Source organism: Erpetoichthys calabaricus, chromosome 1 (assembly GCF_900747795.2).
Source record: "Erpetoichthys calabaricus chromosome 1, fErpCal1.3, whole genome shotgun sequence".
NCBI classification, from domain to species: Eukaryota; Metazoa; Chordata; class Cladistia; order Polypteriformes; family Polypteridae; genus Erpetoichthys; species Erpetoichthys calabaricus.
Window position 1 is genome coordinate 115,677,992 of NC_041394.2, and position 14,154 is coordinate 115,692,145.

Sequence of the window (14,154 nt, forward strand, 5' to 3'; positions counted from 1 at the left end):
ATGCAAAGCGCTTTTTGTTATAACCAAATAACTCAATTTTTGTCTCATCAATCCAAAGCACTTTGTTCCAAAATGAATCTGGCTTGTCTAAATGACCATTTGCAAGAAACAAGTGACTCTGTTTGTGGCATGAGTGCAGAAAGGGTTTCTTTCTCATCACCCTGTCAAACAGATGTTCTTTCTGCAAATTGCGCTGAATTGTAGAACGATGTACAGATACACCACATACAGCAAGATGTTCTTGCAGGTCTTTGGAGGTGATCTGTGGGTTGTCTGTAACCACTCTCACAATCCTGCACATATGCCACTCCTGTATTTTTCTTGGCCTGCCAGACCTGGGTTTAACAGCAACTGTGCCTGTGGCCTTCCATTTCCTGAAGCACAACTTGCAATTGACCACCTTAAATACCTTTTCTCATGATTGGACACATCTGTCTATGAAGTTCAAGGCTTAAGGAGCTAATCCAACCAATTTGGTGTTGCAAGTAATCAGTATTGAGCAGTTACATGCATTCAAATCAGCAAAATTACAAGGGTACCCAAATTTTTGCACAGCCAGTTTTTCACATTTGACTTAATTTCATACAACTAAATACTGCTTCACTAAAAATCTTTGTTCGGAAAACACCCCAGTACCCAGATGTTCCTAGGAAATGAAAGACATGCCCCTGTTATCTTTTTTGTTGAAAGTAAAGTAAATTATTATGCAGGCTGAGAGGGGTTCCCAAACTTTTTCATAGCAGGTAACTTTATCTTGTAGGTCAAAATATATGAAAACAAAATCTGGCTTTATTTTTTTTTTTTATTTCTGGCATTAACATTTTTGGCTAACTAACATCCTTCCATCCATCCATTATCCAACCCGCTATATCCTAACTACAGGGTCACGGGGGTCTGCTGGAGCCAATCCCAGCCAACACAGGGCGCAAGGCAGGAAACAAACCCCGGGCAGGGCGCCAGACCACCGCAGGGCGCACACACACATACACACACACTAGGGACAATTTAGGATCGCCAATGCACCTAACCTCCACGTCTTTGGACTGTGGGAGGAAACCGGAGTACCCGGAGGAAACCCACGCACACACGGGGAGAACATGCAAACTCCTCACAGGGAGGACCCGGGAAGTGAACCCAGGTCTCTTAACTGTGAGGCAGCAGCGCTACCCACTGTGCCACCGTGCCGCCTGGCTAACTAGCAACCTTACTGAAAGAATGTCATAATTCTGTTCCACTTTTGCTTATTGCTCAACTTCTAGTGAAACATGACCCTCAACCTTCCTCTTGTGTTACCTGAGCACATACTGTGCCTCCAAGTGGCACTTTTGGGCTGAGTCAGGCCAGGCTAGTTAGTTAACCACATACCAGATGCTTGCCAGCATATACCACTCCCAAATCTGGATCTAGGAGTGTGTCCTAGTATCTCTGTTCTGAGCAAGGTCAGAACAATCATAAGAGTCATTTATGGACTGTTTTTTGGCTGGTCTCTTTCCTTAGACCAGTTCCCAATTGGATGACTTTGGAATACAACCAGTGCTTCTCCAGACTGAGACTGAAATGTTGAGATGATTTCAGCATGTAGTTAGGATGTCTCCAGACCACTGTGAGAAGAACAAGGGACAGACTCAGGACACAACGGAACTTCTCTCATTTGGCACGGGAGCATCTGGGAAATTCCCAGAGGTATTGAGAGACTTTGCTAAGGATAGGATTGCCTGTTCAGCTCAGCATTTTGCACTGACAAACACTGTCAGGATAAGCAGAATGAAAATAAAGTGTAGTTTCAGTCAGTATCTACTTTTGCAAAAAGATGCTTATTGTTCTCAAGAAATAAGAAACATTACATTTTAACAGTCTGTCCCATCAGTTTCTTTTTGTTAGTTAGCAACATGTTGATCCTATCTGTTTAAACATGCAGTGCCCCCACCCCCCCCACCCCTATTTTTTTCTGTATTGTAATTTTTACAGAAACATCTACTTGTATGTACTGTAGTTTAATATCAAATGGGCTTATGGTCAGTTGGATGGAGCCTACAAGAGCAGAAGAAGTGTGCAATGTAAGTAACAAAGAAAGATCCTGTAATTTTGTACAGTACATGTAACATTAAGTTGAATTAAATGCATCATCATGCTACCGAAATTCTAAAGACAGAGGAAGAAAAAGAAACAACAAACAACTAAAAAAACTGAACAAGTGGAAGAATTGGCATTTAAAACTTCATTTGATAATTTAGTATACTTCACTTTTTTGATTTTACTGCGATTGCAGCCTTATACTGGTGGTATTTAAAAAATTAGATAAAACAAGAAATTGATTCACACATTTTGTTTGGACTTTGTTAAATGGGGTTTACTTTTAGATTGTTGAGCATTGTTCTAAACCACACAAAATGCCAAAATTAAATTTTGATAATGAAAATGCTTTAATACAATTAGAAAATCAATCATCATTTATCAAATACTTTAAGTATGCCCCTTCCTTGCTTACTTTACTTGGAAAAAGTTAATATTTTCCAGGCTGAACATATACAAACAAAAGTCCTGGCCACTAGATGTCATCCTAGGACACCAAACCATTTGGACACACATCTATAAAATTAAAATAGTTCACAATACAGCAGCTTTCATTTCATTTATGCAACTGTTTTTAATAATGAACTCTCCATGAAAACATTAAATGCTAATATCACATTTCACACAATTTCAATAAAATAAGATCAAAATTAAGGCAACAGTGCCAAATGTTCAAACTCTGTGTTTCTATTTTTTTCTTTTCAGCATGGGATTTGTTTTCACATATAGTTAATTATAGAATTATTGGTAGCCCTAAATGAAATAGGTAAAAACAAACAGTACTGTCTATTTTTCTTTTCATTCTGCACTCTTTAGACTATAAATATAATACCAGATCATGTCACTTGCAGAAAACCTACAAGGATTCTGCACACATGGGATGTATTGATAAAGGGGATTGGAATGCCCCGAAGAGCCTGAAACCTGGCATCTTCCTTTATCCAGGACATGGACAGTCATGAAAATGAGGAAGGACTGGTGCAACGAAGTCACACAAACAAGCAAGGATGGTGCAAAAGCACTTAGTGCAGTTTATTAAACACAGACAGTATCCAAATAAACAGCGTGGTGCTGTTCCATAAACAAATAATCCATAAATAATCAAGCAATACATAATCCAAAAGTGGGATAAAATTAAGTCTAAAACCAAAGAGATAAAATCAAATTACTTCTGTTCCATGAGCCTCAGTGCCTTTCTTTCCCGTCTCCTCCATGCTCACCTATTGGGTATCTGCATCAGGGCCAAGACACAAACAAACACAATCATCCATTAATACAGCTGTCATTCCAGACACCTCAGTCAGTCACACACTGGGACACCAAAGCTCAAATCCATCATCCCACTAACATCGTTTGGCATCTGTAGGATGACTCTTTAAACTCTTAAACTGCTCCTACTCCCTGGATGCTCAGCAGGAGAGACCTGCCCCGGAGCGTCTCACTCCTTCTGGGGCATTTTCATGATTGTCAAGCCTTTTGTCTGCTGCACCAGCTTGTATTCCCTTTTCATTCTGTTTCAACACAACAGTCTCTCTCTCTCTCTATTTACTCCCATCTCTCTCTCTTTCGTTTCTCCATTTTTTCTTGTCAATCCCATTCAGACTCCTTTTATACCTTAATGAGTGCAGCTTAGCCAATCACAGCTGCACATTTAAAAGCAATCGACTAGTTTCCCCATTTTAGCACTCCATGGTAGCTGAGCTATCTAGCATGGAAGAAAAATTAGACATAGGGGTCACATAGTCGTCTAGGAGTAATATAGTTACTGTGCATAAAGTGTTTTGGTATGCTTACCATATTAAAATATTGCATCCATCTTAGAAGTACAAAAGGGTTAATAAATGTCAGAAACCTGTTCAGGCATATCAGGAAACCAGGTAAAGGTCAAATGAACAATGAAGACAAGGATGTCCAGGAGAAAGTTGATGTAATACACCAAACATACGAAAAGAGGACCAAGAGATCAGCAGATGTCCCATAAACAACACTGGACAGTTGTCATATACACAGAGATTTCAAGGCTAATAGCTGAACAATATACATATGAAAAGAACAAGAGTGTGGTACAACAGACTTTTACCTCAGTAAGATCAGCACTTCTCAGGGAACTAAAAGACAGATCAGGAATATCTCAGCCAAGTTTCACTCCATCAAGCCCACTGTGCTGAAAGCCATTAGCTGACTGAGGAGGTGCTACATCAACTTTTTGTATGGTATGGGTGTACATACATTAAACATATTTTCGCCAACAAAAAAAGGCAAGTTGCAGTAGTGTCCAGCTTTCTTAAAGTAGTCAGAGCACTTTACTGCACTCATGTTGCAGTCAGGGCATTTAGTAAGAATGAAACTGCTTTTCTTAACTATTAGCTGTTACATCCGACTAATGCACAAGTCATATGTGATGCCAAGATGAGGATGACAAGCAACATGTCTCTGCGATCTGGGTCAACCCAATGAGTCATTTCATTTTGAGGCAAACTGTCTTAGGCAGACATCAGTTATTCATATGTTCTATACTATTCGTTGTATCAACAATCATGTGACTAAATCAGCAGGTTATAGCACCTACCCACTGAGACACTGGCACCATACGTGTTTCTCAGACACCGAGAACAGAGAGGAGAGACGCTATAATTCCACACATGATCTTGTGTGCTCAGCTGCACAGTGCAGATGGATGCTCTTGAATGCAGGTGGAGGGGTCTCAACAATTTAGATGGAAGGCTGCTCTAACAACCAATGAATGTCTGCAGCATCGTGATAGCCTATGTACTGTATGTGGTCAATTAGCATTGAGGCGTGTTCACAAATGTACATTTACAAGGCAGTTGTGATTTATAAAGGGTCACTTTGCATAGAAGTGTGTTGACATCAGGTTTTTTTATCTTACACATTTTCTTGTTATATGGTGTGTGCATTTTTTCATGCTGAAATCCACATAAATTTTTATAAATAAGACCCCTGGTTACTGACTTTTATTTCACCAAACTGCCTCTACGCCCAGTCACTATTCAGGGAGTGAATGTGGAGATGGTGCACTGACACAATTACTTAGGAGTCCACACCAATAGCAGACTGAACTTGTCTAGTAAACTAGGGCTGCAACGATTAGTCGACGTAATTAACGACGCCGACTACAAAAAATCGTCAACATGGATTTTTTTTTATTGCCGACGCGTCATAAACAGAACCTTCAACAGAGGCTCCAGTCACAAAGAACCATATTGGTTTTTGTAACTGCTATGCACTACATGAACGTCTGGGGGCAGTATCGTTTTTTATTGTTTGACAAGACTGCACACAGTTCTACCAACGAAGAAAGAACGCCTGAGGAGAAGAAGAATGTAGAGGAAAATAAACGTGGTTGCAATGGCGAGTCGGATAGAGGAGGGGGAAGGAGATGGAAAAAAATTGAGACAGAAACTTTCTATAGTGTGGGAGCACTTCACCGAAAATGAAAAACAGTCGAATGCAGATTATGCAAAGCGGAGCTTTCTTTTCACAGCAGCACCACCACGATGCATGAACATCTGAAATGCAAGCATCCTGAAGCTGTGATGCCGCCGTCTCTTGAGAATTTATGCTGGTGCTGTTAGTTAGTTAGTTAGGGTCAGATCAGGAGGGAAGGGAGAGCGTGAACGAGACTGAGAAAATAAAAGTGAAAAAAGCTAACTTTTACAAGTAACAAATTTACACCTGATCTGTTCGTTTTTAAATAATATTGCATTAGTACGATGATGTTATCTGATTGGTATTATTCAAGTCATACAATGATTTCTTCAAAATGTCACATATATTTGTCTCTTTTTTTTTTTACCCCCGGTGCTGCAAGCTGACACCAGAAGGCGTGAGCAGGTGCACACAGGTGGCCAGTTGCTTGTGCTATAACAAGCTTGACCTGGTGGGAGATCAAAGCACATGTACTATGCAAGGCATGTATGGGATCACTGAGAAAAGAAGAGCGTCATGGCTCACCTTGCAGAGGAACATGTCCTGGAGTCCTGTGCACACTGGGCAAGGTCGGGGGAAAAAAAACACGCTGTCACTGATTACAACCGCAAGAAGGTATGCGAATGAATATGAATAATATGAATAATGATGAATCCGTGCCACAATGTTTTCCGAAATGTACTATAAGGTCATAAAATGAATAATTCCAAATATCATATATACCTATGTCTCTGGTTTTTTTGTCAGTGTGGCTTTGACATCACGGGCTATAAGGTGCATACTAATCAGCGTAAGCAGGAACACTCAATAAAATTAAATAAAAAAAAATCAAGTGACATTGACATACGAATACGGCAGATTCACCAGCGTTTTGTGTTGTCGGCGTTTATCCATCCAAATCAGAGAATTTCCAGTTCGATTGTCTCAAAAACCATTCACATCTGCCGATATTCCCAGTTTCAGATAAAAAGTAACAGTGTCAGATCCCTGGGGGGGCGGGTAGTATGTGTCGTGATCGTGACAGAGAGAATAAAAGTGGGGGGAAAAAAAAAAAAAACGGTAACTTTTACAAGTACTATACATTTACAGTGGCTGTTACAGACACAAATCAAATGTATGTGTTTATTGTATAATATTATTAATAAGAGCAACTCCCTACTCAAAACGGTAAATATACGAGGCAGTCCGGATCAAACTGGGGGACTCTTGATTATAAGTTAGCAATTCCTACCGCTGCGCCACGTAAGCTATTGTATCATCCTTGAACCTTTTGTGAAAGTGTTTACTTGATCTTTGCACTTCAGGCTTTACACATTATACAGTGATCCCTCGCTATATCGCGCTTCGCCTTTCGCGGCTTCACTCCATCGCGGATTTTATATGTAAGCATATTTAAATATATATCGCGGATTTTTTTTGCTGGTTCGCTGGATTTCTGAGGACAATGGGTCTTTTAATTTCTGGTACATGCTTCCTCAGTTGGTTTGCCCAGTTGATTTCATACAAGGGACGCTATTGGCAGATGGCTGAGAAGCTACCCAACTTACTTTTCTCTGTGTCTCTTGCGCTGACTTTCTCTGATCCTGACGTAGGGGGTGTGAGCAGGGGGGCTGTTCGCACACCTAGACGATAGGGACGCTCGTCTAAAAATGCTAAAAGATTATCTTCACGTTGCTACCTTCTGTGTGCAGCTACTTAGTGAAGCGACATGCTCCACGGTGCTTCACATACTTAAAAGCTCAAAGGGCACGTATTGATTTTTTCACTCTTTGTTTTTATCTGTCTCTCTCCCTGCTCCTGACAGAGGGGGTGTGAGCTGCCCGCCTTCAACAGCTTTGTGCCGCGGTGCTTCGCATACTTAAAAAGCCAAACAGCCCTATTGATTTGTTTGCTTTGCTCTCTGTTTCTGACAGCCTGTGCTCCTGACACGCACTCCTTTGAAGAGGAAGATATGTTTGCATTCTTTTAATTGTGAGACAGAACTGTCATCTCTGTCTTGTCATGGAGCAACAGTTTAAACTTTTGAAAAAGAGACAAATGTTTGTTTGCAGTGTTTGAATAACGTTCCTGTCTCTCTACAACCCTCCTGTGTTTCTGCGCAAATCTGTGACCCCAAGCATGACAATATAAAAATCACCATATAAACATATGGTTTCTACTTCGGCGGATTTTCTTATTTCGCGGGTGGCTCTGGAAGCAACCCCCGCGATGGAGGAGGGATTACTGTACAGTTTATGTCTACATTTTGTCATTTATTACTAAAATATGAAAAATGTTTCTGTTTTAACAATGTATTTTTTGGTTAAGTTAAATACACTTTTTTTGTTTAAAGACTACATGCACTTTAGTTTGTATTGTTTAATGTATATCTTTTTTTATTGTGATGGTCACACTAACATAAAAACATCTGATTATTTTCAAATTCATATGCTTTACTGGTTGTTATTTTAATTTGATTATTATTAATTTTAATCGTGTTAATGCAGAGACATCAGGGTGACATTCAGGGGTGGACAGATGTGAGCAGATGAGGTACGACATGCACTGGAGCCCAGAACAGGATGTGCAACCACAGGTCACAGGCTTCAAAATAGTCAGGGATGAAAAAATCGTGACTAATCGGAAAAAAATTGAACAATTAGTCGACTACCAAAATGATCATTAGTTGCAGCCCTACTAGTAACACAGAGGAACTGTATAAGGAAGGGCAGACACTTTTATTAGGAGTTTCTTTAATGTAGTTAGTGACAGCCTTTACATCTATTCTAATATCTTCTTACATAGAAGATAGAATAGATGTAAAGGCTCTCTCTCTCTATCTATCTATCTATAAATGCTAAGGGTTGTCCGTCTATCATAAAAAAACTCCCCCGGCCTTTGAAGCACAATCATTGTCTCCATAAACAGTTTATACTGTCAGATACTGTGGTAGAGTGAGGGTCTGCGGCTGATCGGCATCTTTTTAAATAAATAACCGTCACACTCTCATCTTGGTAGGAGGGGGCGTGGTGACATGGTGAGAGCGGTTTCCGGGTATGATGCGGGAGCGGATGGCCCTGCACTAAGTGAACGGATATAGGATCGTCCATGACCCTAATTGGCGCCAGGAGAAGCTAATCGACACAGCTGTGCCAGGTCTCCATTTTAAAAAGGGAAGTGCAAGCATGAGAGGGAAGAATCGATCAAGAAAAGATGGAGGTTAAATGGAGAAAGAAAGATAGAGGACAGGAGGAGGAAGTAGCTGGTGCGAGTGAGGTGAGGACAGCAGGCTTGAGGGAGAGAAAGCAGGCAGCTGGGAGCCCCAAAGAGGAGTGTGTGGCCGACATTCAGGGGGGTGGTTAGAATGGGTCACTCTGGCTGAGCTGCATTGAAGAGTGGAAGTGACTAGGAGTTTAGACAGCTTGCTGCAGAAGACCAGGAAGGTTAGCGGGGGTCGAGGAGGCTTACGAGGAGAGCCCCAGTGTGAGCACCCTGGCCATTGGGGACTCAAGCCGAGGTCCGGAGAGGAAGCCTTTCCATAGCCATGGGATGGCAGGGACTCAAACCGGAGACAGGTCAGCTGCATCTGCTGTTAGAGCAACTCCTCTATTGAAAGGCCCATTTGGGATAAGCAGAGGAGCTGCCAGTGACAAAGAAAGCACCAGGCTTTTTAGTAAAGAAAGTTTCCTGCCAGCTGATTTGAACCTAATTTTGAATGGATTTATTTATTCTGATTTTTAACCTCCACTGATACACCTTTTTATGGATTATTTAATTATTGAACTATTTTTTGAACACTGGGTTTTTTTTGTTTTTTTTTTTAATAATAGCACTGATCACTTTTACACCCATTGCTTAATGTGTGATTTTTCTTCATCTGCCAAACTCATCTAGGTTATGTTATCGACAGTGTTGGGTCCAAGAGGCTTCCATAATAGAAGAGGGAGCCAGGAGCCCATCTGCACCATCACACATACACAACGCAACTCATGATTTGGATGTCCGGCCCATGACAAACTCAAAACTTGGCTTTGACTCCTTTCCATGCCCAGTGAAGACATAGCAGCATGCATCGCTGAACCAACATAGCTGACACAAAAACTACAGCAGCATAGGGATGCTGCATATTTGACATGAAAACAGACCAGGGGCAGGGGCATAAAGCCTGTCTGCAGCAATACCGACAGGAACAGAAGTCCCAGCGACATCAGGCATTTCCCCACCATAGCAGCTTTGTTTTCAGGACCCAATTCATTCTTATATGCGGTAGGCCTTGGGCCATTTGTGATCGCTGGGCACTATTGTATGTTGCGTTCCCACTGCAGGCTGGGAACTGTAACCTCTATGCAAAATACATAACGTGCAAAGGTCGTAAGTTAATCTATGAATATCATTTCAATAAGCAGCAATACCACCAAAACAACGAAGAACAGGGTGTTGTTAGTTCTTGTACTGTATGTTATCACAAATACATTTATTGGTATTTTAGGGAATTGATTTAAGAAATTAGTCAACAAGGGTAAAAAAAACATAGGAAACCTAGAGCACACAAGAGAAGACCACTTTTACATCAGATTGCAAAGATTCACAATTTTGAGACAGAAATAAGAACAGAAAAAAGGTAATGTTAACATCATTAATTAAATGTACATTCATTAATATTATAATGAAATTGACATTTAAAAATAGCTCCATCAATGATAGTTCCTGGTTGAATAGAAAGTTCACGCCCTGAAGTAGGAGATAAAAAAAGTATCAGGAAACTACTACCTGGATCTACAAATGGCCCAAGTTCATGTGGCCTGGAAGGCCCTGGTTCCTGAAAAATGTTCATGAGGTATGAAAGTTGACAGGAAAGGCATAGCCAAAAACAACTCTGTGAAATGTATTAGACCAGCCAATTCGGGAAAAACACTGCAGTGCGGATCAAGTATAACAAAGTCTTTTGCAAAACAAAGTGATACACACCATCAGGCGAAGAACAGAAACTATACCCGCAACTACCGCTGACAGTGAAGCACAATCCACTTGCCAATGGTGCACAAAAGTCAACTGCAGGACACACAATGTACGCGCAACCCATTTGACCACAAGAAAAAAAAAGCAATGACCCGCAACCTCGGTTCACCGTCGGCCACAAAGAGACAGCAAAATGCTGCTGCACATACCAAAGTGAGAGATCAGCCTGAACTTAAAAAGAAAGTGCAAAAACAAACAATTTAGAACACATACACAGTATCAACAGCTCCTTATGTTTTGTATCCATGACAGTCTCTATTGATAATCCACCATGCTTCACAATGAAAGGCACAGTGAAGCAAGCAATACTCACCTGATGAGCGTCCAGTATAAGATACAAGCTTAATTGCAAAAAAAAAAAAAAGTAATACACACCATCAAAAAAAGAACACCAGTGACTACCACTCACAATGACGCACATTTCACACACCAATGACACATGCTTCTTCTGTGTTGGCACAGAGAAGAAGCATGACAAACAGAAAAAACCTCACCACCAGGCCAAAATCTGAAGTCATTTCACTGAAGGCAAATGACAAATAATGAAATGGCAAGACACATACCAAAGCGAAAGGTTAGTCTGAACTTAATGCAAAAATAAATGATTTAGAATACATACACAGTATCAACAACTCCTTATGTTTTGCATTAAAGGGGGCCACTATCCTCCATGACACAGTGTAAATATGTTCAAATGCATTAAAGACAAAAATAATTTAAAAAAAAAACTATACAGAGATACCTGACATGTACATACCTGTTCAGATGAAGCAGTTAAGCAAACTCTTTCATAACCTGAAAATACAGATATCTCTTCTCCTTTGCTTACAAAAGTACAGGATTTCATTACCACTACCAGAACATATTCCCAAGCCTTTACAAGTACAAGGTAAATTGAAGAAAAAGAAAAACTACAGGTGCAGACAAATATCATACATCTTCCAGAAGTTACAAAAATTTGTTATAATATTTCTTATGCTTTTGTAAAGAGCTAAATTTCCTTCTTGGGATAAATGAAGTACTATCTATCAATATAACATAAGAAATACATATAATCACTCAGATATTCAAAATGAAATTTATCTAATAAAAATATCTGACAAAAACATTGAGCATTTTGAGCATAGTGTATCCTCTCAAGAACAAATGAGACACAATTACTAGAATCCTAAAACAATACAATACATCCCATACATTGTAAGAAGGAGCAAAGAACAAAAAAACTGAAAGATCATGGTTTCTCAACTGCATTGCTTGAACCTTGGGGTTATAATATCTCTAAATCAGCTGTTAGACACCAACTCCATGAGTTCCATGAAGGTAGTCTGTCTTAAGGACATGCCACAAAATGCAATGCCTGAAGTTTGCCAAGCATCATGGAAAGTAGAAATGGAATTGAGCATTGAGGACACAAGAGATGAAAGGTGATCTTTTTAGTCATGCACATCATCTCTACATATGTTGCAAAAGAGGGACCACAAAGAAAACCATGTGATACTCACTGTGAAATATTGTGAATCACAGTGTGGAGAATCACTGATGTTTGGGATTGTTTTATTCAAGTGGTCCAAGAGCTCTTGAGCAGTTTAAAGGAAGAATCAATTTGTCTACATACCAGGAATTTTTAGACCAAAACATGGCTGCCTCTGCCAAATGATTACAAAACTCTGCAATGGATGGATCCCATACATTAAAATCAGCACAAAAATGATTGTGAGAACAAAAGAGGGCAATCCAGAAAAGCAAAACCAACAATATTAAAGAACTAGAAATGTTATAAGGTCCCTTTACAAGTGTCCTCCAACCTAGTTAAACATTACAGTAAGAGACTCAGTGCTGTTGTTTTTTCCTGGGAACGATTCGTTAAATATTAATCAATGAAGTGCCAATATTTTTGAAACCTATGCTTTTAATGAAAATGTTACTAAAGAAAGCATTTCTTTTTAAAATTGTTTTAAGATAAAATATGAAGTTTATGTCTTTGTTCAAGCCCAATATATCATCCTTTGCATGAGTGGATAATGTTTAACTCATTTTCATGAGGGGTTCCAATAATTCTGGAGTGGACTGTATTTTTTCCTTTTGCAGAGTTATACTGATTCACCATAGTTTATATAACCTATATAATAAATGCACTTAAATAAAATATCAAAGACTGCTAAAATATTACCACTTATTTTGGTTTATTTTTTTCTAATTTATGAATTTAATTGATACAGTATCTTACTTGGTGGAGATAGTGTCCTCCAATTTACAAACTTCTGTTCCAAATGGCAACTCTTAAACACTATATGACCCTGAAGAAAATTCCTATTTGCCACTGCATCAGCTGTCATGTATAGAAATAATTGTAAGTCGTTCATTGAAAATTTTTCACTATGAAATTTATGAATATAATTCAACAGTTCACTGCTCATATTTGTACTAATTTGAGCTCAATAATTTCTGCTCTTTAAGATAACCGATAAATGAATCAATCCATTTTTAACATAGCTTTCATGGTCAGATTGCAGCGAACTAGATTTTATTCCAACGACATAGGTGACATGACAGTCTATCACACCAGTTCGTTGTCAGGCTGCTCATTAAGAGTGGGTTAGTGTTGTGTTAACAACTAACAAACTACACATCCATAGGATTTGGGAGTAAACGAGTTTGGCCAAAGACAGCTTGTGCAAATGTGGGAACAATGTTAAATCAACATGAAGACAGCATCTAGGTTTGTAATTGAACCAAGGACTCTGGACAGTTGAGACGGAAAAAGTAACCCCTGTAAAACCATGTCAGCCTACTTCATAAAGATTTGCTTCCATTTTAACATCCACCGTCCAAAAAAAAGTAACGGTTTTATTTCTCTTTTCTGATTACTAATTAAAAAACACTGTAGCTGAATCATTGATGGGCGGCACGGTGGTGCAGTGGGTTTCCTCCGGGTGCTCCGGTTTCCTCCCACAGTCCAAAGATATGCAGGTTAGGTGCATTGGCGATATTAAATTGTCCGCAGTGTGTGCTTGGTGTGTGTGCACGCCCTGCAGTGGGCTGGCACCCTGCCTGGGGTTTCTTTCCTGCCTTGTGCCCTGTGTTGGCTGGGATTGGCTCCAGCAGACCCCGTGACCCTGTAGTTAGGATATTGCGGGTTGGATAATGGATGGATGGATGAATTATTGATAAATTACTAAAAACAAAGTTCACAATTATGAAAAATTTAAATCTCTTTGGCATCCACATTAATTACTATCACATATCTTTATATGAAATTCTCTTTTATTTAAAGAATGAAGAAAAGACAGGGTGTTTACTTGTAATGAAAATACACCTTTTCCAGAAAAAAGTGTCACACAGAATGGTTTATTGCTATTAAAAGTGTGCTTACCTGTTTCTCCAATTTCTGTTGTCGGAGGCTAGAATTTTCATCATCATGAAAACTAAAACAGAAAAAAAGTATTAAAAAGAGTGGCATGAAATCCAGGGGACAGCAAAATAAACTTGGGTTTTACTTTCAGCATCAAATTTTGCATTGAAGATAGTGATTGATTTCTTTAAGACTTATCTCATTAGCACTGAAATGCTCATTATTGATTACTGCTGTGTGGAAGACACAGGCAGATATGTTTTCTATAGTTCATATCCTGA

The 14,154-nt window shown here is 39.5% G+C and overlaps 1 protein-coding gene across 4 annotated transcripts in view; it reads right to left on the reverse strand.

The window, feature by feature from the left end:
- The window catches only part of tulp3 (tubby-related protein 3), a 470,805-nt gene that overhangs the window by 405,848 nt on the left and 50,803 nt on the right, over positions 1 to 14,154 (reverse strand). For all 4 annotated transcript variants that reach the window (XR_007935369.1, XM_051929502.1, XM_028805530.2 and 1 more), the window contains exon 3: positions 13,895 to 13,946. Coding sequence is in view for 3 of the 4 variants with exons in the window: in XM_051929502.1 (XP_051785462.1) it covers positions 13,895 to 13,946 (52 nt within the window). In the remaining variant the exon portion in view is untranslated. The remainder of the gene's footprint in view (positions 1 to 13,894; positions 13,947 to 14,154) is intronic.